We start from the raw sequence: 27,090 nt of genomic DNA on the forward strand, positions 1-27,090 counted from the left end.
CAACATATTTTCCAAGTTGCAGACATAATCATTAAGGTTACAGGTCTAGAAATCAATAAAGGAATGTTACCAGTGCACCTGTTAGGCTTTTATTCTGACCTGGAAATGAATATTTTTTATCGCAAGAAATTCAGCATGCTAAACACAAGAAGTCTAAGGTGAGTTACCAACATGAGGCTTATCAAAAATAAGTAATAAAATTAATATGAACCAATTTCTGAATACTGATTTCTGAAATTAAGGGAAGCAAAATGTTTCACCTCTGTGGAATTTGTAACTCAGAGTTTATTGTCCCAAAACTTAAAAAAGAAGAAAAAAAGGTTTATTTGTATAGCGATTTAATACATCAGTCTATCAATGTCTTGTGAATAATGCGAATGCCAATTCACCTTTTATATGTAATCAGTGTTTGAGACAAAATCTTGGCTTCTCTGTGTTTACCACACTTAAACCCTTCTTTAATTTTCCTGTTCCAAAAGATTAAAATTTTAGATAATCAGATTATGGTTTTACTAATGTAAACTGTATGCCAAAATACTAACACTCTGCACAGCCTTGATTATCCAAATATCATGAGAAACATACATTTGGATATAGTCTGAGGGACTTTCTATGGCCCAAATCCTAGTGCTACTGAAGACAACGGTAAAACTCCCATGACTTGAATGGGTCTAGAGCAGTGATACTCAGACCTCAGTGGCTCAGGGCCCAAATTAGCAATCAACACTGTCCAAAAGAGCCACAGTAGTTTGAATGCACTATTTCATTTCTCTCTCCCTCTTTATATGTATATATCACACACACACACACACACACACCATTCTCACAGCAAAATGACCAACGGAGTATTCTACAATTGGTTAATAACATTGTATAAGCATCCTGATCAGTTAATAACTAAATTACCCAGTCTTTTAATATCATGTGAGCAAAGAGCAACCGGAGACATAATAAAGAGCCACTTGCAGCTTTTCAGCCTCAGTCTGAGTATCACTAGTCTAGAGTTTGACCCTTTATAAATGACAGATGACATTATCTCTTTTGGATAGCAGGGAGCATTAGATAATTCAGCTTTGGATAATTAAGCGTGTATTTCCATTACTTTTTCTTTACAAATTATAAACTGTAGATAAGATCATTAGCATAACACTATTTCAAAGGAGCTATACTAATTTATACCAGCTGAGGATCTATTTATCTATCTATCTAGATACTGCCATCAATTTCATTTAAAGCACCGGGGGAGAAAAAATAAACCATATTTGTATCTAATTATACTAAATGCAATCATAAGTTAAATCAGAAATGATAAAACATGTAAAGTGTCAGTTAATGAGACAATTGAATGTATGAGTAGTTTGCTTACCTGTTTAACATCATATGCAAGAAGAACAAATCTTAAATCTGGTGAAACTGAATATCTTGATGCTTTGAATGTTACCTAAAAACAGGTAATAATATGGGTAACTAACACATGTAAGGTCATTTTCCCCCAAAGATTCTGACATTCACCTCAAGATAATTCCTATTACAAACAACTGAATTATTTGTACATCAGAAGGGCTATATTACTTCTCAGTGTAATTTCATTGACATTAGTAGACTACAACAGATGAATTTGGCTGCTACACTATCAACAGATTAAAAAAACACAGACTTGGTCATAATAACAACACTATGCTCAACATTAACTGTTTGAAGGAGGGAAACTATACCCAGCACAAAAGAGGAAAGACTAAGCTTCTGCTGGTATATACTTCATAGACAATTATGAAAGAGACGTCTCATTGGTTAGGCTTAAAGATAATGTACAGAAAAAAAATGGATAACCACATTACAGTAATGGAGCTTTGTCTGTCTAGTTGCTTCTCTTTTATCTTTATGAGAATAAACATTTTGTAGAACAACCTTCAGTAAGAGGAAATGTCTTTTATTTTACAGGAAATTTGAAGAAAACAAGAAGAAAAATCCCTAGAGGAAAGTAAAGTGAAACAGAAAGAAGCATTATAAAACTAATATTGCTTTATATATAGCTAAGCCTACATGACACCCAATTGAATTGAGGACTCTGATTTAACCAAGGGGTAATGCTGATGTCAGAAAGAATTTAATGCATTTGATGTAGAAGGAGGATCAGAGTGTTCCAGAAGAAATAGTATCACTGAAGAAAAATATTTTATGTTAATTTGGAAACATTTGTTATCTATAGAAGGAAAGGGTCAAAAACCAGGTAGTGAAGGTATAGGCAAGATGAAAAGAAAAGAAGCAGCATAATTGGGGGGAGGGGAAGGTGGAGAATGCTAGGCCAGAATTGGGTATACTCACAATAAAAAGGTTTTTCATGGATGCTACTATTTTCAAAGGGCCTGTGCACATGCACACTAATACCTGTGCTGACAAACTTGGGGTTGTCAGGGTTCCCTCCCCACTCTGAACTCTAGGGTACAGATGGGAGGACCAGCATGAAAGACCCCCTAAGCTTATTTCTACCAGCTTAGGTTAAAACCTCCCCAAGGCACAAAGTCTTTGCCCTTGGATTAGGTAAAACATTGCCACCACCAAGTGATTTAACAATTTAATCAGGGAAAGGACCACTTGGAGTTCCAATTTCCCCAAAATATCCCCCCAAGCCCTTACACCCCCTTTCCTGGGGAGTCTTGAGAATAAACAATATGAGCACAAACCAGCCTTGGATTTTTAAGACCCAAAAAACCCAATCAGATTCTTAAAAAACAGAACTTATTAGAAGAACAAAAAAAGATAAAAGAACAACTCTGTAAGATCAGAATGGAAGATAATCTTATAGGCAGTCAGATTCAAAACACAGAGAATCCCTCTAGGCAAAACCTTAAGTTACAAAAAGACACAAAAACAGGAATACACATTTCCTCCAGCACAGCGAATTTCACAAGCCAAAACAAAGAAAACCTAATGCATTTTCTAGGTAGATTACTTACTAACTTTACAAGAGTTGGAGGGCTTGCATCCCTGATCTGTTCCTGGCAAAGGTATTACACAGACAGACAAAAGCCTTTCCCCCCGCTCCAGATTTGAAAGTATCTTGTGCCCACATTGGTCATTTTGGGCCAGGTGCCAGCCAGGCTACCCGAGCTTCTTAACCCTTTACAGGTAAAAGGACTTTGCCTCTGGCCAGTAGGGATTTTATAGACTGTATACAGAAAGGTGGTTACCCTTCCCTTTATATTTATGACAGGGGTATGCAAGGGTAGGCCTTGCTAAAACCACGTTCAGGCTCGCTATTGCCCTCAGATGAGTGTATGCACATCTCTTGCTAAATTCAGAGGAAATCGCAGGTTTGACTCTGAAGGCAGAATTTTAGCCCATACAGAACTAACAGAACCAACCTTGCAAAAGAAATCACTGGGAAAACTTAGATTTTGAAACAAAAAGCCCATAGTAAATGTATTATTTTAATGTTGAGCACAACACTTCGACAAGTGGCCAGAGGAAAAAAGAAATACAAGAAACAGCCACCAGAGAAAAATAAAAGAATAGGATTGTGGGTTTAAAATATTTTTTTTTGCTTGTTCAAAACAAAAGATTCCTGTCCCCCCAACCTAACCTTGATTGACTCACTAACTTATGCAGTCAAGACAGATCATGTATATGAACATTTCACTTATTTGGCAAAGCACTAAGAACATTTTTAGATGTGGAGTTCTACTTCATTCTGGCAATGTATTAATTATTGCTACACTAACTCAGTCTTCTGCAATATATAACCTGGGAAGTTTTCCAAAATAATTTTCAAGCAAGTGAGGTTTCCTGCATTTAGTGAGAATCTTCAGTCAGTGATTATACCACTGCAACACAAATGACACACTCAGAGTAAACATCTGGGCAGCTCAGCTGCAGAATGTTGGCACTTTTAAGCAAAGCCAGTAAGAGCTAGTTTCTTAATTCCCATTAAAAGATCATCTCAAGTATCTTGGGATTTATAATCGTGTGAGACATGCTGAAAATGTCCTCGTTCACCTTGAACTCACCTGCACTTTTTTGTATGATTCTGGGAGTGTCGAATGCGTAAGTGGAGTGTCAGTAAATTACAATCTCCTGGCTACAGCTAGTGGTTTTGGCAGATTATTTCCCTCCATCTGGTATAATGGGATTGTTCTTGCAAACGGAAGTTAAAAATATGGAATATTTTTATATGTTCCACAAGCAGGAAAATTAATATTAGACCAGCAGAAAACATACTAAATAAGCTTGGCAATGCATGCATGCTAACACTTTTCAAAATTCACTTTAAAAAATGCAATGCATGTATTTATCGAGAGTGAGATTTTCAAATGAGCCTAAGGGAGTTAGTGAAGTGCCCATTTGAATGTCAGTAGTGTTTTGGTGCCTAACTTCCTTAGGCTTTTTTGAAAATCTCAGCCTCATATTCTGTGGGGGGAGGGGGGCATCAAATAAGTTTGGCAATAAAATAAGAAATTTAGCCAGTGTTAATTTTCACCATTATATTCACAGAAAACAGCTTTCTAGGAAAAAACAAGTTAGCACCTGCACTTCTCTTTGTGCCAATAGGAAAAATATGGCAGGCTCAGAGTCTGTAGAACCATTATAGTGAAAGAAAGGAGAAAGAGTAGGTGTTCCGCATGCTCTTCCTCCGGCTTCTTCCTTGCCCGCATGACAGACTTCTGACTCTCTCATGGGCGAGAGGGTGTCAGCTGGTGTTGAGCTTAGGACAGTTCAGTTCACACTGGGCCTGATTATAACTGATAGCGGATGTTGCTTCCAGTCTCTACATAACTTCAAGTGTTATGAAGTGTTCAAAGTGTTTTGAAATGAGATCCTCAGAAGAAAAATACAGTTTGTTAATTTTTTTTGGGGGGAGGGGGGATTGTTTACATAAGAAGGGCCAAATTGGGTCAGACCAAAGGTCCATCTAGCCCAGTATCCTGTCTTCCAGCAGTGGCCAATGCCAGGTGCCCCAGAGGGAATGAACAGAACAGGTAATCATCAAGTGATCCATCCCCTGTCAGCCATTCCCAGCTTCTGGCAAACAGAGGCTAGGCACACCATCCCTGCCCATCCTGGCTCAGAGCCATTGATGGAGCTATCCTCCATGAACTTATCTAGTTCTTTTTTGAACCCTGTTATAGTCTTGGCCTTCACAACATCCTCTCGCAAGGAGTTCCACAGCTTGACTGCGCGTTGTGTGAAAAAAATACTTCCTTTTGTTTTAAACCTGCTGCCTATTAATTTCATTTGATGACCCCTAGTTCATATGTTATGAGGAGTAAATAACACTTCCATATTTACAAAAAGGAAAAGGAGTACTTGTGGCACCTTAGAGACTAACCAATTTATTTGAGCATGAGCTTTCGTGAGCTACAGCTCACTTCATCGGATGCATACCATGGAAACTGCAGAAGACATTATATACACACAGAGACCATGAAACAATACCTCCTCCCACCCCACTGTCCTGCTGGTAATAGCTTATCTAAAGTGATCATCAAGTTGGGCCATTTCCAGCACAAATCCAGGTTTTCTCACCCTCCACCTCCCCACACACAAACTCACTCTCCTGCTGGTAATAGCCCATCCAACCAGCAGGAGAGTGAGTTTGTGTGTGGGGGGGTGGAGGGTGAGAAAACCTGGATTTGTGCTGGAAATGGCCCAACTTGATGATCACTTTTGATAAGCTATTACCAGCAGGAGAGTGAGTTTGTGTGTGTATGGGGGTGGGGGTGGGTGAGAAAACCTGGATTTGTGCTGGAAATGGCCCACCTTGATTATCATGCACATTGTAGGGAGAGAGGTCACTTTGGATAAGCTATTACCAGCAGGAGAGTGAGTTTGTGTGTGTGGTTTTTGGAGGGGGGTGAGGGAGTGAGAGAACCTGGATTTGTGCAGGAAATGGCCCACCTTGATTATCATACACATTGTGAAGAGAGTTGTCACTTTGGATGGGCTATTACCAGCAGGAGAGTGAGTTTGTGTGTGGGGGGGGGGAGGGGCGGAGGGTGAGAAAACCTGGATTTGTGCTGGAAATGGCCCAACTTGATGATCACTTTAGATAAGCTATTACCAGCAGGACAGTGGGGTGGGAGGAGGTATTGTTTCATAGTCTCTGTGTGTATATAATGTCTTCTGCAGTTTCCACGGTATGCATCCGATGAAGTGAGCTGTAGCTCACGAAAGCTCATGCTCAAATAAATTGGTTAGTCTCTAAGGTGCCACAAGTACTCCTTTTCTTTTTGCGAATACAGACTAACACGGCTGTTACTCTGAAACTTCCATATTTATTTTCTCCACACCAGACACGATTTTCAGACCTATATCATATCCCCCCTTAGTCGTCTCTTTTCCAAGCTGAAAAGTGACAGTCTTATTCATCTCTCCTCATATGGAAGCCATTCCATAACCCCTAATCATTTTTGTTGTCCTTTTCTGAACCTTTTCCAATTTCAATATATCTTTTTTGAGATGGAGTGACCACATCTGCACATCTGTTTCTAACCAGTATGTTCTCTACCTTTCTGGGGGAAGGATTTTCTGTTTTGTTTTGATTAAGCATTTTATTAACCTGAGACGTTAGTGCTTTTAACCCTAGTGAAAAACTGGAGGTTAATCGCCCCTGCTCTCCCCACCCCCGCATAACTTTTCCCCCCCAGAAATTGACGCAGTTGAGTTTTCTTGCTAGTTTTGCTACCACGTGCATGAACACTACTTTTCGGACTGTTGCCTGTGCCAGAAGCTGTTGTTCTTACTGTAGGCAGATACAGTTTAATGCTGTCTCTATGGGAATCTCTACACTGTAATGAGGATTTGTGATTACAGCACATGCAGATAGACCTGAGCTAGCTTCAATCTAGATAGAGCAAATGTAGCTTGTGTATGCCTATATAGCTTGTGTATGCCTATATCAGCTGCAAACACACCTCCTCATTGCAGTACAGACATGCCCTGTTACCTGCATAACTTCCACTCCTGCAATATATTATTTCATAATGCTGCAAACTTTTCACCCAAAAATTAGATCTCAAAGGCTTGTACATTCTCTTTCCTCCTCCTAAACTCAGAGGTCTATCATGTGTTTCATGAACAATGCTGAATCTGACAAAATTTTATTTTTTCTAAGTTGTAAAAGCAACAGACTAGGGATCTGATTTTGTATTCCTTGCTGAGACAGAATCCACACTGACTGCAGGATCCGAACCAATAGTATAAGATGAGCAGCAGATTGCATTCTTAGCCTCCTATGAAAGAAATACCTCATGTGATACGGGTTTTAATTCTTTTCTGACAACGATGCGTGCTGATGTTACACTCCATGGACAATCTATGGCCTCTTCTACTCCCAGTAACGCACTTGACAACTATGACCATTGGTATTACCACTTCCACAGATCACAAGGATGATAACCAAATGGAGACAGACTGATACAGCATATTTAAGTTACCCTTTGCCCTTTACCTTCCTGATGACATACCAGGTTTGTTTTTTAAGGTAAAGTAGTTTTTCAGCATAGAAGAAAGGTAGGAACTGTTCTTTGAGACAGTGTGACAAAAAGCAAAAGAATGTGAGAGAGACTTAAGCAGGGAGGAGAAAGAGAGAATAAGGCAGAGAGCTAATTCTTTCTTCCACCTTTTAGAAATATTAAAAATGTCTGGGTATTTCTGAAAGTGAAACTTGCTCAGATCTTGCTTTACAAGGCCAAGGTTTCACATTGATAGAGATTTTTTTTCTTTCATATTTCATCAATGTTTCACTGAAAACCAGAAATGTTTTGTTGCAATTCAGTTGATATTGTCACGCATAAAGATAGCTTAGGCCAGAGACAGTATAATTAAGCCCACATTACAGTTAACAATGCCCGGTTTCAGGGGCCATGGTGAATGCTCAGATAACTAAAAGAAGGAAATCTGGATTCAGACTCAGCCTTTACTTGATCTCCAGTGCCAATATAAGCCACTCAACCCTAGCCTCTTTTTCCTTCGCTTTACTTCTTGAAACCTGGTTTTGAGTTATTATTGACATTCAGGCTAGTCCCTTCATCTCCCCTCGATAGTCTCACTCACTATATGATATTCTCCATGGCTCAGATCTTCAATGATATTTAGGCATCTAACTCCCATTGATTTAAGTGTAAGGAACCTAAATATCTTTGAGGATCTAGGCCCACATGACTGGTGAATTTTAATTGCTCTTGTATTTAAATTAGTGCCCTGCTTCTAATCTTTCAGCATACATATGACAGAGATGGAAATTACTTATAAATTAAGTATAAGGTAACCTAGTCAACCTCTATGGTTATATACGGCTGTCCAACATTTTGACAGATGAAAGGAGACATGACAAAATCAGTGGTTTCTTAGCAATGGCATGGGAAAAGAACCCAATGGATGAGCAGCAAACCTCAGAGTATCTACAGGTCCACTTGCCAGATGGAAGTTTAAGCATACTCTGCTTCGTGGCATGCCTGCGGGCCTCAGCCTGGGCTCTCTGATGGTTCTCCATGATGACTACACCAGTCTAAACCTGGCTTCTCCAAACTGAAGGACTGTGGGCAGGATTTTCCCAGTTGTCAGTGGGTTGCTGTATTTCTTGAGGTCTTGCTTGACCTTGTCACTGTATTGGAGCTTTGGACTTCCTCTGCATCGCAGGTGATTCTTAAATTGGCCATAGTGCACAGCCTTCAGCAGACGATCATGAGGCATGTGCTCCACATGTTCCAACCAGCGAAGCCTGAGAATGCCAAGCACAGTCTGCATAGACTGTAGGCCAGTTCTCTCAAGGATCTCATTATTGGTGATCTGTTGGCCCAAGTAACTCCAAGGATTTTTCTACAACAGTGAATGTGAAAACTGTATGATCTCCGTCCCTGCTTGGATTACGTAACCTAGCTTTCTCAACTGTAAAGGAGGGTACTAAGGACACAAGCCTGATCAACAGACACCTTTGCGTTCAGAGTTAGCAACTTCTTGTTCCAAATATGCGAGATAAGTTTGCCAAAGAAAACAGAAGTTTTGCCACTTCCAGCATCAAGTTCCCTATCAAGGTTGAATGGGCTGGTAAGAATTGAGCCGAGATATGAGAAGTGATCCACATTGTCCAGAGTTTCATTATTAAAGTAGGTTTTAGGTGGGATGTTGGTACCTTGTGACATGACAACTGTTTTCTTGATACTGATTACCATGCCAAACTTGGTGCATGCATCAGAAAACTTATTCATAACATTTTGACAGTGCAGGATTATTACTCATAGTATATTTTCTAGTGCTTTTAGCACTTTCTCCAGGATAGATGCAGTGGGTATAGCAGTAGAGCTTCAGCCACTTAACTTGGGAGAGTTTTCCACATTTGCGAAATTTACAAGCTATTTAGGCTATATTTTCTTCTCTTTAATTTTACCCCACTTATATTTAGATTACCTTGTCCTAATCTAAACACTGTCTCCATTCTTGATGATTACACTCTTCCCATTCCTGTTACCATTCCCTCTCACTTCCATAGTTGTTAATATCCAAAGAGCATGCTCTCTCTTATTTCACCCTACCAAGAATAGAGCCATTTGAAGACTGCTCCTTTAATACTGACAGTAATAACAATATGTAGCACTTCACATAGAAATTTGTGTCTTCAAAATATTAGCTGAGGGACTATGCTGATGATGTTCATTGACCTGCTCGGGTCACCTTATTAGATGGTCATCGGCCAAGTGGCAATGCAGATCAGTAATCAGAGGGGTAAGGATTACGTGGGTAGCATTAACATGGCACTAGGTTTCAAAATAGTTTCCTCAAGTGGCAGTGGCAACTATGGGAACAGTGAGCATCAGGCCCCCTTTCATTTCTGTAAATCAGAAGTTTGGTACACAGAGTTTTGTACCAGTGTAAAGGTGGACTGAGAAAGGATTCAGGACCATTGTGATGATTAGGATAGGGAGCAGTTAGTGGACAGGGCCCAGCTGCAGAAAAGGCAGCGTAGAAGTAGACAGAGAAGGCTTAAGAAGAAAGTCTGGTAGCAGTCAGAAAATGCAGGGTAACTGGGGAAGGATGGTCCAGTGGTTAAGACATGAGGCCAGGACTTGGGAAACTAGGTTACATACCTTGTTCTGTTTCAGAGGAACAGCCGTGTTAGTCTGTATTCGCAAAAGGAAAGGAGTACTTGTGGCACCTTAGAGACTAACCAATTTATTTGAGCATTGTTCTGTTTCAGTGTGACTGAGCAAGTCACTAAACCTTTGTGCCACAGTTCCCAGTCTGTAAAATGGGATAATATGACTTCTCTACCTCAAAGCAGCACTTTGAGAATAAATATATTAAAGACTGTAAGGCACTGAGCTACTAAAGTAATGAGGAGCATATAGGCAAAATCCAAACTTGACTGAATTCTCCTGTTGTTGGGTCTGGTCTGAGATTTTTAAAAACTGTGTGTATTCTACAATATACGATAAGTTATATACAAAAAAATCACACTAAAAAGGCTATTCGGGTTTTAAAGTCAAGCATTCAAAAGCTAAGAAATGCCTGTGCAACCTTAATTTGTTCCCCTTGTGTGTATGCATTATGACACAGTCTATAATTGCACTATTACATGCTATTGTTTACAGACAATTTCCTACATTTTTAAAAAGCAAACTGAAAAATCAGAATGCACCATGTGTTTTCACATTGACTTGAAATAGGTCACCAGCAATGTTGGGACCTTTAGATCCACTACCCAGACCTCTGCCACTTGAGCTAATGGAGTAACTGGTAGTAGAAAGCTATTTTCCTCTATGCAGGCAAGTTACTAGAGGGAGATGAAACAAGCACTTTGCCAGGGGGTTTCATGGCTGTTTTCTGACAGCAGAGGGTCTACAGATACTTGGGAATCCTGAGTTCAATTCCAGGTTCTGGAGGGGAGTGTTGTCTACTTGTCAAAAACTCTGTTTGCTACACAATCTGTTGCTGGCCCACTCTACTCCTACCCAATCCCCACCCCAATCATTTCTGTGCTCCTGTACCCCACTCCAGTTTCTGTCCCTATCCTCCCCATAGCTCTGTCCTTCTTGCCCTCTGTCTCCCCAGCTATTATCTTCTGCCCCTCTCCTGACCCTGTGCACCTCTGCTCTTATCTCTTTCTGGCTCTCATGTTCTTAATTCTCCCACACCAGCTCCTGTCCCTGACCCGCTGCACATGTGACTCCTGTGCTATCCCTGCACTGCCCTGATTCTTGTTCCTGTTCCCCTCTCCACACTTCCTCAATGGCCTTTGCATTCCACTCAGGATGTTTCCTCCTTGCTGCCTGGGCACCTGCAGTGAGACTGGGGACAGCATTGAGAGCACAGGAGAAGGTCTCTGTGCTCTCGGTTTTTGATACCTAGTGCCACAGAATCACCCAGCAGCCGGGAGGGCCAAGTCAAGGGAAAGTCAAGCTCAGCACTGGAGTCTGGGATGAAGCATGCTAAATCACTCTGTGGGGATGGGCCATGCATAGTGTAGTCTGCCAGTAGAGTCTGTGAAGGGACTTGCAGCTTTGTGTATAATTAGGGACATACAAAGGGCAGTTAAGAGCCTTTCCTTTGTGTTTTAAAAAGCCTCCCCCTTATTTGCAAACATGACATATTTTGAACAAAATCTTTGGTGTTGATCATAGCAAATTCGTGGATATTGACCACTCTGATGAGTTACGAAAGCTGTTGCAGATGTTTTAGAACTTTTACAAAAGGATCCTTAAAATTTTATTTATCAACCATTCTCTCTTTCAGATTTTCCCGTATCTTTGTGCATTGTTGCACTGCACTAATAAACCATAACATAAAATAAATTAGCTGTGGATGTTATTTAACATTTAGAAGTGCATATGGCGGTGATGTTCCAATATTCATAACATATTCACAACATGTAAGTGTCATTAAAACACCCCATGTTGCAAAAGTTAGTAATATTTATGTGGTATAAAGTGTAGTTTAAGTATTTACTATTATTCAGTCTTATTAATCTCTTGTGGAAAGCTCTTAAATAAAACAGAACCATGTGAGCTGCTCTTGCAATTAAAACTACGATAATCAACAAAGAACTATAATTGCACTATGATGCTGTACTGAGTTTCCAGTCAAGAGAGAAGAAGGGGACAATAAAGAAAAGCTTACTGTGAACAATTCTGCATGAAATATCACAAAAATATTCACTGCCAAAACCTCCATTCAGACTAAAATTCTAATTCTGTGCTTTTGGCTGCAAGGCCTCTGCAGGGCTTCTCCAGCTGGGTTGCCACAGAGCCTAATCGTGATTCATGAGCCAAAACTTTTTCTGCTCTGCTCACCCATCTGACACCATACAGCTAATTAGCAGGCAGCAAAAAGTAATTCCTCTCTATCAATCCATGTGCAAAAGATGGCCCAGAGTAATATCATACTAGTAGCACAATACACTCTGGGGTACATCAAATGGGAAGCCCCTGGAAACGTGTGCAATTTAAACAGATTAACTGGATGAGACCCCGGACAGAGGCTCTTAAGCCTGACATTAAGCCTTCTTGAAAAGGCAGAGGAACCAGGGCAGTGGGGAAAGTGGATTTTTGAAGAGCAAGGGTAAACATCAGTGCATGAGATTCATATTTTTAACTATGTGAGGGGATCAAATTAATTGATTAATTAATTGAGGGGATCAAATTTAAATTAATATTTTTAATATTTTAACTATGTGAGGGGATCAAACTAGAACATAATTTTGGGATAATTAAATATGCATGGTGAGGCAACTGCATAAATCCAAATTATTTTATTCTATATTTCTAAGATTAGTCCTCTAAAGGGGAAGGAAAGTAGAGGGACTGCATTAATCTGATGTGGCTTTCTCTTAAATGTTTGCTGGACAGTAAGCACCACGTTGGAACGATTCACTTTTTTCCACACCCATCTCATGAGCACAAATTTGCAAGCTAAAAATGCACCAAAAGCAACATGACATTTCTCAGCAATGTAGACTCTTCTGATGTAGATCAGTGGATAAGTCTTCTCCTTACCAACTAATGTCCTTCGTAATTAGGGTCTGGAGTTCAAACCCATCACCCACCAGACTTTGAATACATGGCACAATGTATTTCTGTGTGACTTTCAGAGCTTGTACATCCAATCAACAGTCCAGCAGCTTACGTGTAACTCAGAAAGGCAAGTTTTCATAGCAGGGATAGCTCAGAACTAAACTGGCTGCATGGGAAACACAAAGGACTCCCTTGTCCAGTTAAAGCCATTTCCTTCCTTCTGACCATGCTGCCAGAAATTGATCCTACAGCTTCTGCTGCCTATATGATATGCATACAGTTAGTGGAGTGTGGAGAGATCAGCAAAAGGAGGAGAAACTAACTCTTTCTTTCATGCAGAAATGTTGGGGGAAAATGCATCACTTCTCCCTCCATTTGCCCTGCTCCTGTACAGCCAGAAGGTTACAAGGAGTGGGAAGAGAAAAAAGAAAAGAAATAGCATGCCAGCAATAAAGGAACTAAGAGAATGTCTCCTTCCACCCCATAGATGCTTGTCTGCTGAGGTGATCAAATGCTGTTTGAGCTAATCTGTTTGATTTAGTGGCTACAGCAAAAGACTCCTGGTTGTACCCCAGGTTGCTACTGCCTCACTCTGTTACCTAGGACACACATCTCTATGCTTCTGTGATTAACGCATGATGTTCAAATAAGAATATCATTACTCTATTTGTATTACAATAATAAGCAAAAGGCATTTCCTTGTATAAATACAGATAGTTCCTTCGCGTTATTCGTGAGCCATGTGTTTTTTCCTTGCAGAGATTCTCATAACTCCATGCTCTGTCCTCTTAGCAATGGAAGGTGAAAACTCATGGTCTGTAGGTTTCTCCTGAGGTTAGAGGTAAAGCGCTCTCCTTTCTCTCTCTATTATCCCCTTCACACTCTGCACAGGATGCACCTAGAAAAGGAGTACTTGTGGCACCTTAGAGACTAACCAATTTATTTCAGCATAATGCCTGCTCAAATGCTCAAATAAATTGGTTAGTCTCTAAGGTGCCACAAGTACTCCTTTTCTTTTTGCGAATACAGACTGAAACCTGTCGCGATGCACCTAGTTTCCCATCTGGAACACAAGTGCTTTGATGGCCTTCCTGCTATTGAATCCTGCCTCTGGTCACAGAGAGAAGGATTGATTTATCTTAACAATACTGCATGTGTGAATAGTGATGCATAAATTACTCTTCCTCTTCCCCCCTCCCCCGCGTCTTTCTGTTGCTGTCATCCTTCAAGGTTAAGACTTTCCACTGCAGTCACAAGATAGGCACAATCAGCTAACATGTGGATGGAGATTGGGTAGCACCAAAGTGAATGGGCCAGGAACTGGTAGGTCTTAGAACAACAGCCCCTATTTTATTCATTTTCTAACTTTTTCCCACATCCTTAATCATCGCACATGTGGTAGATGGATCCTAGCAGTTCTTGAGATTTAATACATTTTTGCCATACTTTCAGTTACTAATTTTTAGTGGTCTTTTTTGGGGGTAGTGGTAGAAGGAAGGGAAATGCTGACATTGGTTGTTTTCAGTGGTTATGAATTGGGAAGTGGATTATGGGTCACTGGGTCTCTCTACTTTTTTCATATTTGCATATCTGTATCGTTTTTCATTTGGGGTTTATCGAATATATTTAAAACTAAGTGAGGAAGGCCATGCTGGCCATGGTGAGGGATGGGAGCAAGAGGAGAGGCCATATGCATGCATTTCATGAGCTCAAGCAAGCATGCAGACCTCCTTTCTTGCTCTTTCACACAGCCATCTCTGAAATTGCATTTATGACTGGGTTGCTAACAGTTAATCCGTTTATTGACAAAGTTTTAAAAGAAATGACAGTAAAAAGAGTCTGATAAAAGGGAGAAAAAAGCATGTCAGAAAAATGGCAACCTTATTTAAACAAAAATGTGGTATGACTCCAAAATCATTTGGGAATTATAGTGTGTAATAAGAATAAAGATTTGCTGCTGACTGCTAAATTGGTGAGCAGGAGCTTACATTCCAGGGTGACAGGAATATTAGCTAAATAATAGAGAATGTATTACCATCACACATTGATACAGCATCACAATATAAATTCAAGATGCCATGTTATGATTAGTTTCTAGTCTCTTTGGCTCCATGGACTATTGAAGTTGCTTAGCTTCCAGCTGTTAACATTTGCATACCACTGGTTTAGAGTATTAACTGTTTATTGGCCAGCTAGAGAGGGCACACTATTCACTGGTTAACTCTGACAGGTTCACTGAAGTTGAAGGATATAGTTCAGAAAATGCATCTAATCAATAACCTACAGAGATGCTAATAGGCTACTTATGGTGCTTACTGAAACGGTTTTGTAATTTTTTCCCTATTAATACATTTTGTTAACCATTAGATTATTTTGCTAATGGGCTGATTACATAAAGTATTCAGTCTTCTCTACTCATGTTTGGAGAGGACAAATGGCTTAATTATACTAAAATGTAGTAATTTTTAAGACAGTCTTTGAATAAATCCATAGGAGACTGAGAAAAAACCCTGCTGTTTTCTATAGAAACTTTTAAAAGACATTCTTTTTCGAGGAGAAATAGAGACTTTAAAAGAAAACACCAGAACTTCTTAATAAATTCCAGTACCATTACACCTTGATTAAAAACTGAAGTGCTGTTTTTCTTAAGGAAAAAAAAAACACTTTTCCACAACGCATCTAACACAGAACTTACTAATGAGCCCAGAGTCTGCCTTTTTGTGCTGACTGAGTTTTGCTGGCAGATACACATGGAGAGGGAACACAGTGAATATCTTTAAAAGGCTTTTCAGAAGGCTTTGCCTCTGCATTTTAGACAAAGTGACACTAAGTATGATAACAGAAAACTTACTCTTCACAAAATGGCAATCTCCAAGGTGTAAAGCCAGAACCTCTGAGCTGCACACTGGGGGCCTGTGTGCTTCAAGGGATTAGTAATAAAGTAAGATGATATTCACTTATAAGATACTGGTTCAAATATAGCCAACTTAGAGAGCAACCAGGAGCCATGACTACCTCTTTAGTTGTGTCCCTGAAAGAAGTTTATTATGACAGGTTGATTTCTAATTATCAACCTCACTAAGAAAAACTCACCCCCTTATTGGCTATTTGGACAGAAAGAGAGAGAGAGAGAGAGAGAGAGAATGAAAAGTGGAGGAATGTTTCACACTGAAAAGTGGCTTCTCTAGGATGGGACCATGTGTGGAAACTTGCATTGCCAGTGCCTGCGTTATGGTGTGCCCGTGTTTTTGATGAGCACAAGATAGCGCTGCAGGGTGTTAAACCAGCACCATTTCTATTTATGCACTAATAATTAAGCAGATATGACAATGACAGAGGAAATTATGATTAGTGATTCAGGAGTTTATCCTTGGGAGAGGTTTCAGAGTAGCAGCCGTGTTAGTCTGTATTCGCAAAAAGAAAAGGAGTACTTGTGGCACCTTAGAGACTAACAAATTTATTTGAGCATAAGCTTTCGTGAGCATCCGATGAAGTGAGCTGTAGCTCACGAAAGCTTATGCTCAAATAAATTGGTTAGTCTCTAAGGTGCCACAAGTCCTCCTTTTCTTTTATCCTTGGGAGAGTACATCTAGCAGTGTGGAGAAGCTGGAGCATTTTTGAGGGTAGAGCTTAGAGAAGTGGGACTATTTTGAATGTCAATTCTGCAGCCTGCCTCTGATACACTACGACCCTGTGTTAGGACTGTTTGCTGTGTATTCATCACAGACAGAAAATTGTCAGGTAAAGCAAAATTTCCCTTGATTATCATAGAATATCAGGGTTGGAAGGGACCTCAGGAGGTCATCTAGTCCAACCCCCTACTCAAAGCAGGACCAATTCCCAGTTTTTGCCCCAGATCCCAAATGGCCCCCTCAAGGATTGAACTTACAACCCAGGGTTTAGCAGGCCAATGCTCAAACCACTGAGCTATCCCTCCCCCCCAAATATACCTACAAGTCATATTTAGGCTTCTGCTCCACATTCAGCTTTTTTATTCCACTTATATGTGACTGTGGGTAGAATCTACCTCATTTATGCTTTCAACTTTTTACTATGCTCACATACTGCATTCAAATGAGCTTCATGTGGAAAACAGACAAATCATCTCTCTATTCTTTGCCTCTGGTCCGTATATTGGCCTGTTGGACAGTCGGTTGGGTATTAGGCATCTTTGATCAGTTGCCAACTTCTAATTAAGAATGTGTGTCTTGTGCCTTTAACTCAGTCTGGGTGATCTGAGGTCGAACTGGTCCCTTCTAGTGCAAACCCAGAAAAGAGCAACCCTCTGAAAAGAGGGAGCATTTGCAGTGTTTGGCTGCTGTCCACATCAATTTGTTGTAAAATATGGTGTTTTGTCATACGGAAAAGAAGCATTTTTACTCAAGTGGATGAAAATATACATTTATAATTTGTACTGCCAGCCCTTCTCAGTGTCGGACTGGGCCTTGAGGCATGGATGGTATATAAGGTGCACCATTCCAGAAATAGACTCAGGAGACATTGGGTCTCACAGACACACCCCTCAGACAATTCCCTCCCGTCTTTCTCCTGCTCAATCCAAAAGAGTATCACATTTTCTGTAGGCCTATACCAACAGAAAATGCAGACCCCGCCCTCCTGCAGTGCCTAAGGGAGTCCTTTGCTTCTGGAGATAGGCTTATTCCCAAGAGCTCCTGTTCTCCTACCACGAGCTGAAGTGTTTAGAAGAGGCAGCTGGCTGGGGCCTGGTGAAAGCAGTGAATGCTCCTGAGGTGTGGGGAGAAAGGAAGTTACATTACAATGAAATACAGGGAGCAAACGAAACCAAGGTAACTTTGGGCTGCATCGACAAAGGCATCACAACACAGACCAGGAAGAAAATAATCCCCTGCCATGTGGCTCTGTTGAAAATGAATCTTGAATTCAGTCCTGGGCACCTTGGTCCCCAAAAACTGAAGTGAATTCAGAAACCAACAACATAAAAGATCAAAGGGCTGTAGGGACAGATTTGTGAGGAAGAACTGAAAAGCATGAAATATGTACCGCATGGTTTGATGAAGTGAGGATTACAGGTGGTATCACTGGGCATAATGGGATGAAATAGAACAAAGGGAAATTTAAGCTAAATATCAAAAAGTATCCTAAGAATTATTATTATTAAGGTAGCACCCTACCACTTGCAAGGCATTTTCCAAGAAATCCAGAAGGACTGGTCCTTTACCAAAGAGCAACAGGTAAGTAGAAAGAGGTGAATGGAAATGACAAATATATATTTTTTCTTTATTTAATTATGAGAGCTGCTTGAATTTGTAGTAATATCAACAAAATTAAAAAAACAAGGAGGATTTTTTTTTTCAAAATTTTCCACATATTTCAACCAACTATATAGTTGAATTTTTCAAATTTTGAATTTTTTAAATTTCAAATTTTGACAAAAACCACCCAGGGAACACTTTTCAATGTTTTAATAATTTTTTCCCCCATTTGATGATCAACTCTACTTATTATACCCTTCAGCTAGATTCACTGTGGGCAGCACAGCAGAAGTCGGCCTTCAAGAGCCTCCGTCATATTGTCTGCTAAGCACATGAGAATATACTGGACTGGAAAATCTTGCATTAACAGTGGAATGGGTGGTATTTTCCATCTCTAATATCATCTGTTCTAAATAGATTCTATATTATCTTTAAGCACTACATTCTTTGTCTGTTATAGAGAAATGCCAAATAATTATTAACTGGATGTCATTTAAATGTGACACATACAATTTCAATGAGTAAAATAAGTACGTATTACTTACAAAAGTTGTATTTTCCAGTAATAACGTGGTTGTATTTGTTTCTACATTCAGTTTAACAACATGTCCATTCCTATTTTTATACACCACTTCTGTATCTGCAACAATAAAGGCATTATCAGTTAGCAAAAACACTGAGTATTTAATACATCTGCAGAGACAACAGGCATATTTAATAAACAAAATAATTGGAAGACACATTGATACTTTAAAATGTATGCAAACAGACTGAGGAATGAACCCCATTCATAATATCTATTTTGTTTTCTTGTGTTGAGATCATGAAATACATCAAACTGTTTATGCCTCAAATCCTGTTCATCTGATTCAAGGGGAACAATCATCAATGGGGTCATTCCTGTGAGTTCAGAGAGTCCACCCTCCTGTGAGCAAAGCAAGTACAATTACGCACATGGTTTCAAGACTGAAAACTGCTCACGTGAACATCCCCGTAACACAAGTAGATTCATTAAAGTCGATGGATGACTCACATGAAGAAGAGCCTTTCTAGTGGGTAAGGTTTTGCAGGACAAAACCTGGACATTCTATTTCTCATATGAATGCTTTTGTTACACTTCTGTCCTTTTCTTTTAAATAAGTCTGCTGTCCTATCACCTGTAAGTGATACTATCGCTACAGGTAATGGGCAGACATATTTAAAGGAAAAGACAGAAAAATAATACAAGCATTTAGGTTCTCTCTCATTTCACTAATTTATAAATACTGAAGGAATCTCCCACTACAATTTAATAAATTGCAGTCAGATTATATCTTACATTTTTCTGTTCTGTATTCCAGTTAGGAATAGATGATGCAACATGAGTAAATCAAAGGAATGAGTTTTAAGACATAGATCTGATCTGATCTGTTACGGTATGTTTACTTGTAACATAAATTTTAAAAAATCATGTTAAAGTCTGCAATGTGAGTAAATCCTCTCTTAACAACTTGTTCTACTTTTAGTTACCATAATAAAAGGATAATTTATACAAACACATTGAAACTAGAGACAAAACTACAATATATAAAAGGTACATTAACTGTGGTTATTATGAAAGCATATGGGTTAAGAAAGATATGTCAACTTAACTTTCAAACCCAAGGTTTTGTCTAACATATTTTCACCATTAATAAGAGATGCCAGGATAAAATTCTAACCTCCCCCAACATTGAAATTGATGGAAGTTTTATTACTGTCTTCAATAGATCCAGCATTCACCCTTAGGTTTGCCTTTTTATTTTTGAAGGAAATCTAAGGCTGCAATACATTTACAGAAACTGTTACAACAGTGTTTTTAAATACTTGAGGGTATAATCCAATGAAGTTTGTGGGTAAAATCATAGGGCTAGATTTTGACTAGCCCTAACACACCTGCAAAAAGGGAGAAAGACCCTAGCTTCCTGGCTTTGATGAAACCTTTCCTGCAGATACAATATTTAACCAAGTATAACTCCTTTGTTATAAATATCTGGAAAGCAGGACTTATAATGAAAGCTCTCAAGTAAACCTATAGGAAAGGCTAAAAATGATGCTGAAATAGAAAAAAAGAACACCACTAACTCACTGTAATGTCTGAGAAACTCATTACAGATTACTGAATTTTATGAACTAGCAAGCAAACGTGACTTGGGGGGAAAAAATCAAGGTTACAGCATCACAAAATATGCTTTATTTATTCATTTAGAGAAACCTAGTTTAGTACTGACTGGCAGTACAGAAATTCAGAGTATATAATACTGGTGAATGTGCTCTAATATGATTTGTGAAAATAATGAAGTTTAATTAGGAGAATAATGTAATACTCTGTCTTTGTTGAGGTGGGATTGATAGAGTTTTGGGCAGGATTATTGTATCTGTGGTACAGAAGTGAAGATGAGTAAGGTTGTGAAGTAAAGAATTAATAGCGGTAGTTCTAAAAAAGAACATGATAAATTTTTAATAAGAGACAATGCTTTGCAGGCAGCTATTGTTCACAGCTTCCTTGCAAGCCAGTAATACCTTCATAATATCACGAACAAGGTCAGCTCCCAGACTTCTGCACTGGGCAGCATAGCATGGGGAGAAGGTGACCAGCCCTCCGTGGAGAAAGAAGTGGTTCGGGACTATTTAGAAAAGCTGGATGAGCACAAGTCCATGGGGCCGGATGCACTGCATCCGAGAGTGCTAAAGGAGTTGGCGGATGTGATTGCAGAGCTATTGGCCATTATCTTTGAAAACTCATGGCGATCGGGGGAAGTCCCGGACGACAGGAAAAAGGCTAATGTAGTGCCCATCTTTTAAAAAGGGAAGAAGGAGGATCCTGGGAGCTACAGGCAAGTCAGCCTCACCTCAGTTGCTGGAAAAATCATGGAGCAGGTCCTCAAGGAATCAATTCTGAAGCACTTAGAGGAGAGGAAAGTGATCAGGAACAGTCAGCATGGATTCACCAAGGGCAAGTCAGGCCTGACTAATCTAATTGCCTTCTATGATGAGATAACTGGCTCTGTGGATGAGAGGAAAGCAGTGGACATGTCATTCCTTGTCTTTAGCAAAGCTTTTGACACGGTCTCCCACAGTATTCTTGCCAGCAAGTTAAAGAAGTATGGGCTGGATGAATGGACCATAAAGTGGATAGAAAGTTGGCTAGATTGTCGGGCTCAATGGGTAGTGATCAATGGCTCCATGTCTATTTGGCAGCCAGTATCAAGTGGAGTGCCCCAAGGGTCGGTCCTGGGGCCGGTTTTGTTCAATATCTTCATAAATGATCTGGAGGATGGTGTGGATTGCACCCTCAGCAAGTTTGCAGATGACACTAAACTGGGAGGAGAGGTAGATACACTGGAGGGTAGGGATAGGATACAGAGGGACAAATTAGAGGATTGGGCCAAAAGAAATCTGATGAGGTTCAACAAGGACAAGTGCAGAGTCCTGCACTTAGGACAAAAGAATCCAATGCACCGCTACAGACTAGGGACCGAATGGCTCAGTAGCAGTTCTGCAGAAAAGGACCTAGGGGTTACAGTGGACGAGAAGCTGGATATGAGTCAACAGTGTGCCCTTGTTGCCAAGAAGGCCAATGGCATTTTGGGATGTATAAGTAGGGGCATTGCCAGCAGATCGAGGGACGTGATCGTTCCCCTCTATTCAACATTGGTGAGGCCTCATCTGGAGTACTGTGTCCAGTTTTGGGCCCCACACTACAAGAAGGACATGGAAAAATTGGAAAGAGTCCAGCGGAGAGCAACAAAAATGATTAGGGTACTGGAACACATGACTTATGAGGAGAGGCTGAGGGAACGGGGATTGTTTAGTCTGCAGAAGAGAAGAATGAGGGGGGATTTGATAGCTGCTTTCAACTACCTGAAAGGGGGTTCCAAAGAGGATGGATCTAGACTTCTCAGTGGTAGCAGTTGATAGAACAAGGAGTAATGGTCTCAAGTTGCAGTGGGGGAGGTTTAGGTTGGATATTAGGAAAAACTTTTTCACTAGGACGGTGGTGAAACACTGGAAGGGGTTACCTAGGGAGGTGGTGGAATCTCCTTCTTTTGAAGTTTTTAAGGTCAGGCTTGACAAAGCCCTGGCTGGGATGATTTAGTTGGGGATTGGTCCTGCTTTGAGCAGGGGGTTGGACTAGATGACCTCCTGAGGTCCCTTCCAACCCTGATATTCTATGATTCTATGAATATACTGCCATGCAAAGATTTAAAATTTATATTATTTTTGTCATTTGTACTTCAGGAGCACGGAATAGCCCCAACTAAGTCTAGAGCCCCATAGTAATAGTCAGTGTTATATAGCAAGACCTGGTGCCTGGCTTGAAGAATTTAAAATGTATATACACAAGTCACACACAAGATGGGGGAAAGGATTCCTCTTTCCAGCTGCTGTAGTGCATTTAAAAACAAAACAAAAAAACCCTTTGATGTTCCATTAACAACTACCTCACAGGGTCCTGGTTTACGACTAAAGCTCCTAGGCCCTAGCGCAATGCCACCTAACAGCAGCATTGGGATGTACCTGATTCAACATGGATCGCCTTTAATTTAATTAACCATTTCCTGATTCCTCACATATATCAGGCAATATGTACTTCGAAGGCTATGCTTTTGGGCCCAATCTTACAAAGACATCGGCACATGAATAATTTTACTCATGTTAAGTACCCTCACATGAGTTAAAACTATTCACGTGAGCAAAGCTAAAACAGTACATAAGTGTTTACAAGATCAGCTACAATATGTAGCCCCGGAAGTCCATTTAACCAGAGATACATGGCGTGCGAGGCAGCAGTGAAATGGTCAACTGTCTAAATGAAGATTAATTTAAGAGTTTGTTTTTATTTGTAGAGTTGGAAAATAATGTAATCCTAGTGGTTAGCAAAGAGAACTGGAAGTCAGGACGTCTCAGACTGAACATTCCTGGATGTTGACTGCATCTCAGTCTTCCATCTGCATATTGGATATAATTATACCTTAGTGGGCAAGCATTCATTAAATTAATGTCTATAAAGTGCTTTGAGATCCTCAGAAAGCATGTTACATAAAAACACTGCATAAGTGTTGAAGGTAAGTATAGTAATCACGGGCAATCATCATTAATTTATATGAAAGTGCCAATCCAATGAATGACACTCTGTATGATAAAGAACACTTAGCAGACTAGATAATGGAGCAGTTGATGGACACTCAACATAATGATGATATTTTGATTGGTAGCTGAAATGTAAGAGTGAGGTGGAAGAGAGGACTACAAGATCACACAGACATGTACATTAGTTCTTACATAGTGTGATGGTTCTTGATGGGTCCAGATTCTCTGAACATTTATTTTTGTCAAATAAAGGGTAGATTATCATAGTTCTCACACAGCTGTGCAGGGGAGTAAGGACACCAGTTCTAATTCTGACCACACGGGGAGAGCAGAGGTTGTGCTTGCTACCCATCCTAAGGAAATGGACAAGGATGGGGTGCAGATGGGAAAGGAGCTCTAGCTCCATCCCAAAACATACCAACCACAGTAGCTGGCTGGGTATAGAGGAGGGAGGTAAGCTGCCCCTTCTAAAAGGGGCTAAGTAATTTACTTAGCCGTCAGAACACGCAAGGAGCAGGGGAGTCACAATTCGATCTCCCTGAATATAGCAGCAATGTGCCACTCCTTACTTTGGCAGATGGTCAAGATAGCATCTAGACCTAACCAACTGAAAATCACTATCCCCAAACGCCCCTCAATCAAACCCTCATTGGCTGGCTGATTTCTGGTAGACAGCATGGCAAGAGTAGACCTAAAGGGCAGATCTGAAGAGGGGTATGGCTTCACAGACCAATTTGGACAGAAAATTCTGTGTGTATTAGGACACCATGGAAGAAAACAAACAAGTGGGAGAAGCGAATGACATCACTGTAATGGAGCAAAGTGAGGTTGGGTAGATGCAACAAGAGGGAAAGACCTACGAAGAGACTTGAAGTTGCAGAATATAAGTTAGAACTAGATACAGTGTGAACAGAGAGGGGTTCAAAGGAATGTGGGGAGTGACATGTTTAGAGTGACAGACTAAGAAAAGGGTCTTTTTTCCCCAAGAGAAACTTACTGATTATAGCCCTAGTTTCAAAACTGACTTTGGGTGGGCAGATCACTACACAGTGTGGATCCCTATCAAAGTCAGCAGAACTCCATTCAAGTGCACAGCTCGGCATGCATGGATCTAACTCCAGGAGCTGGCCCTTTGCCACTGTTTTGTCTTGCAGAGAGTCTTGGCAATTCTGACTGCTAGATGAATAGCTAAGCAATTCAAATATCTCAAATTTAACTGTTAATGGAAAATACATGTATGATCATCACAATAATTTCACTTGAGTCAGCAATGCCAGTGGCATAATACTATTTGATCCTACAAGCTAAATTGGGAAACGACAGGTTATTTTTCCATCATGCGAAAACCAACAGGTCATGTTCAAATGTCTAAACCTTATAATCACACTGTTGTAACTTTTTGGAGGCAGAGTTGTTCCCTGTTGCAACAGCCTCAGAGCAGAGTTCGGGAAACAAGTGTACTGCTTTACTTCTGCATTTATAATAATACTAATAATACTTAGTACTTATACAGCATATTTCAACTTCAGAGCACTTTACAAATGTTAACTAGCTATCTTTGGCAGTTCTGAGAAATGGAGCAAACCCTCTTTTACATACTCATGTAAGGTCAGACTTGACAAAGCCCTGGTTGGGATGATTTAGTTGGGGATTGGTCCCGCTTTGAGCAGGGGGTTGGACTAGAAGACCTCTTGAGGTCCCTTCCAACCCTGATATTCTATGATTCTATGAGAGCATTTTACTAAACACTCAGTGAAAAACAATATTTTTAAAGTTCATATAAATTGAGCAATCACTGGATAGGTTTGAAACAGTGACAGAAAACTAAGAGTGGGTAAAAAATATGTGTATGAGGTCTGATGAAATTTCTCTACCATAATTCATTCATACCAATGTACATTTTCCATGCTCTGTCAAGCTGTAGCCTTCACCAAATGACCCTTGTCATAAATATAAAGGGAAGGGTAAACCCCTTTAAAATCCCTCCTGGCCAGAGGAAAACTCCTCTCACCTGTAAAGGGTTAAGAAGCTAAAGGTAACCTCGCTTGCACCTGACCAAAATGACCAATGAGGAGACAAGATACTTTCAAAAGCTGGGAGGAGGGAGAGAAACAAAGGGTCTGTGCTTTTGTCAGGGACAGACCAGGAATGGAGTCTTAGAACTTTTAGTAAGTAATCTAGCTAGGTATGTGTTAGATTATGATTTCTTTAAATGGCTGAGAAAAGAATTGTGCTGAATAGAATAACTATTTCTGTCTGTGTATCTTTTTTGTAACTTAAGGTTTTGCCTAGAGGGATTCTCTATGTTTTGAATCTAATTACCCTGTAAGGTATCTACTATCCTGATTTTACAGAGGGGATTTCTTTACTTCTATTTACTCCTATTTCTATTAAAAGTCTTCTTGTAAGAAAACTGAATGCTTTTTCATTGTTCTCAGATCCAAGGGTTTGGGTCTGTGGTCCCCTATGCAAATTGGTGAGGCTTTTTATCCAACATTTCCCAGGAAAGGGGGGGGGTGCAAGTGTTGGGAGGATTGTTCATTGTTCTTAAGATCCAAGGGTCTGGGTCTGTAGTCACCTAGGCAAATTGGTGAGGCTTTTTACCAAACCTTGTCCAGGAAGTTGGGTGCAAGGTTTTGGGAAGTATTTTGGGGGGAAAGACGTTTCCAAACAGCTCTTCCCCAGTAACCAGTATTTGTTTGGTGGTGGTAGCGGCCAATCCAAGGACAAAGGGTGGAATATTTTGTACCTTGGGGAAGTTTTTGACCGAAGCTGGTAAAGATAAGCTTAGGAGGTTTTCATGCAGGTCCCCACATTGGTACCCTAGCGTTCAGAGTGGGGGAGGAACCTTGACAACCCTAGGCTCCGTTATTTTAAATTTTATATTATTTGTTTGTTTTTCCCACTTCTATACAGATTCTGCCCAAATTTTCCTTTCCCCAGTATTTGTTCATTAAAAAATATATCAACTCACCCACAGCTCCAAGAGGTGATGGGCCCCATTCTTCAGATATCAGCCAACACCCCTTGGGGTGCCTGGCCTATATGGCCCTGAAAGGCCACAGGAATTCCAATTTTTCTCTATACCACTGTTCAGCAGGCAAAGGAGGGTCCACACATGCAAGAGGGCAGAAAGTCCATTGGTCAGTTATGAAGTTCTGATGCCCATGGTTACAGAGGTGCGACCAGCGCCTTCTGCGTTACTCCATGTCTAGTTTTACTAGTTCAAAAGTGAGCTGGGGAGGAGTTCAGCCTTACAAAGGCAACTGAAGAACCCCCCCTCCCTTGCACTGCAGATGAGTGCCTGAGTGATGTAAGTAGCTCCAGGGCAGGGTGTTAACAAGGAAGTTAAAAGGAAGAATGTTGTGCCACAAATACCGTCCCATCCAAAAAGAGAAGAAAAAGTAGCATCAACCCCGTCCTCAGTATTGCCCCTCCCACCACACACGCACAATCAGGATCCACAGTCTAATACATTAGGGTATTAACTCACTGAACAACTATTTCCAACTGGACAATACTCTTGTCCTTAGTCTTCTCCTGATTATGGTGCATGATATGCTCCCCTAGTACCACTGAAGTCAGTTTGGTAATCAAACAACATAACTAGGGTGGGGGAAGAGGTGGTATGTGACTGAGGGTTTACTCCCTCAACAACTGTCTCCGGGGAGGGCCATTTGGTGACTGAGTGTAAGCCTGACAGAGGATGTGCTGGTCACAGAGGGGCTGCCCGGTTATAA

The 27,090-nt window shown here is 40.3% G+C and overlaps 1 protein-coding gene across 2 annotated transcripts in view; it reads right to left on the bottom strand.

Annotated features, from left to right (window-relative positions):
- Nucleotides 1-27,090, bottom strand: part of DPP10 (dipeptidyl peptidase like 10) — an 867,655-nt gene that overhangs the window by 188,264 nt on the left and 652,301 nt on the right. For both annotated transcript variants that reach the window (XM_048869243.2, XM_048869242.2), the window contains exons 4-5: nt 18,784-18,878; nt 1,367-1,441 (exon numbers count right to left, since the gene is read on the bottom strand). In XM_048869243.2, the coding sequence (XP_048725200.2) occupies nt 1,367-1,441; nt 18,784-18,878 (170 nt within the window). The remainder of the gene's footprint in view (nt 1-1,366; nt 1,442-18,783; nt 18,879-27,090) is intronic.

The sequence above is a fragment of the Caretta caretta genome, chromosome 11 (genome assembly GCF_965140235.1).
Source record: "Caretta caretta isolate rCarCar2 chromosome 11, rCarCar1.hap1, whole genome shotgun sequence".
In the NCBI taxonomy this organism is placed as follows: domain Eukaryota; kingdom Metazoa; phylum Chordata; order Testudines; family Cheloniidae; genus Caretta; species Caretta caretta.